General features: G+C 48.2%; 1 protein-coding gene across 2 annotated transcripts in view; it reads right to left on the reverse strand.

The window, feature by feature from the left end:
* UBE2H (ubiquitin-conjugating enzyme E2H) overlaps nucleotides 1-1799 on the reverse strand; it is a 116125-nt gene extending 114326 nt beyond the window's left edge. For both annotated transcript variants that reach the window (XM_008574449.1, XM_008574448.1), the window contains exon 1: nucleotides 1689-1799. In XM_008574449.1, coding sequence (XP_008572671.1) covers nucleotides 1689-1741 — 53 coding nt within the window. In that variant the 5' untranslated portion in view covers nucleotides 1742-1799. The remainder of the gene's footprint in view (nucleotides 1-1688) is intronic.
* Nucleotides 1800-1805: the final 6 nt, after the last annotated feature.

Below are 1805 nucleotides of genomic sequence, written 5' to 3' on the forward strand. Positions count from 1 at the left end.
CAGCGTTACTGGTATTTGTACATTTACAAAACAGTCACAGCCACAAACAGCTCATAAAGAGTTGATTTCACTTGTGCCTAGACATATATTTGGCACATTATACTTCATTACTTGCTGCTCTCTAATCCCCACTCCCGCCCCCCCAAAAATTATAAACTCCAAACCCTAAACTTAGTTTATCTACCTTTCCTAATTTCTAGCCAAGTTTTCCCTGAACGAGGAGAAAAACACCTTATTCCTTAGAAGACTACGAAAAAAATAATATCTCTTGCCCAGGCTACTTCCCTCCCATCCCCCAGTTCCAAACAATATGCAAAAACTACTTTTTAAAAAACTTCAGCAAATTCATACCTGAGTATTTGACAATAATCATCGATATCTACAAAGAGGTAAAACATTCAATCAAACAGTAACAAATAAAAGGAAGAAAGAAGGAATTCACCTGAAGAATCTAGCCAAACAACTTGAGTTATATAAACAAAACCCTGCAACAGGGGGAAATGGTGGGGGGATGGGGGTGAGGCAGAAAAAGAAACAGGAGACAGGACTTCTTAACTGCGTTTCACACACTACCTCCCCCCTTTCCCCCTCTCCCCAGGGATTAGTTGTTCAGAACAGGGCTCCCCCTACCCTCTAAATTACCCCTCAAAAAAAAAAAAAAAAAATTCCTCCATTTGTCACAGGAACCTTCGCGAATTTCTTTCTCTAGCTGGTCATGAAATAATCATTCTGGACTCCAACCAAAACCACTGCCTGAAGGGCTCTTATCAGCTATAGCTTTCCCATTGCAACCTCCAGAGTATATAAAGTTGGGGGGAGGAGGAGGGTAGAAAATAAAAGGTGTCACGTGGCAAGATCAGGGCAAGTATTCCCCAAGAACCTCACCCTCACAGAGGGAGTTTTGCTTAAGTGGCTAGCACAGAGCTAGTTTGTCCAGGAGCTCCTCTTTCTCTCCCTCCCCCCAGCTGTCATATCTACAATATGGAGGGTGGCTTTGCTAGAGGGCCTGGGGGTCCTCAACACATACAACTATGGGTGGGATAGGCTTTGTCAGTGTAAAGGAAAACAGTAGGGTTCTCCTAGGGACCAGAAAGCTTCACAGGAGTCTCTGATTTAAAATACAGAGCTCTTTATTAAAGAAGGAGCCCTGAACAGACTACTTTCTTCCTAATATAGAAAGGAATTAGGGATAAAGGAGGTTGCTTGAGTTACCCCAGTTCAAGAAGCATTGCGAGAGAAGGGAATGGGGACATCTCCAGAGAGGGAGAAAGGCTTCCCTCTCGGGAATTTCTACCTGGAGACCCTAAATCCATAGCGAGCAAACAGGAAAGAGAGCCCCTGAAGATAGACTCGGTGGTGAAGAGAGTAGTGAGGAGGCTGGTCCTGCCAAAAAAAAAAAAAAAAAAAGGCTGTCTTGGGAGTCCAGACGTCGTGGAGTAAAGTCACGGGCACATGGGGGTGCAGGAAGAGCGAGAAACAACGCATATTTCGGGGTGCTGCAGATAAAGAGGGAGCTGAAAAGGCTCTCGGCTACTGGGAGGTACCAAGGAGCCGCCGTAGACACTGGGGGAAGGGAAGGGAGTCTCGGACAGTGGCCTGGAGTGCCCCAGGGCCCTTGCTTACGCTCCACGCCGCCCCCCCCCTCCCCGGCCCAACACACAGCCCGAATTCCCCCCCACGAAGGATACAGCTTGACCACGTCCGTGTCCATCCGCCTCTTGCCCGGACTGGGGGATGACATGGTGTCGCCGCCGCCAATGCCTCCCCGTCGCCGGCGCCGCCGCCGCCGCCTCTCTCCCTTCCTC

This window comes from Galeopterus variegatus, unplaced genomic scaffold (genome assembly GCF_000696425.1).
Source record: "Galeopterus variegatus unplaced genomic scaffold, G_variegatus-3.0.2 Scaffold1050, whole genome shotgun sequence".
Classification (NCBI taxonomy): domain Eukaryota; kingdom Metazoa; phylum Chordata; class Mammalia; order Dermoptera; family Cynocephalidae; genus Galeopterus; species Galeopterus variegatus.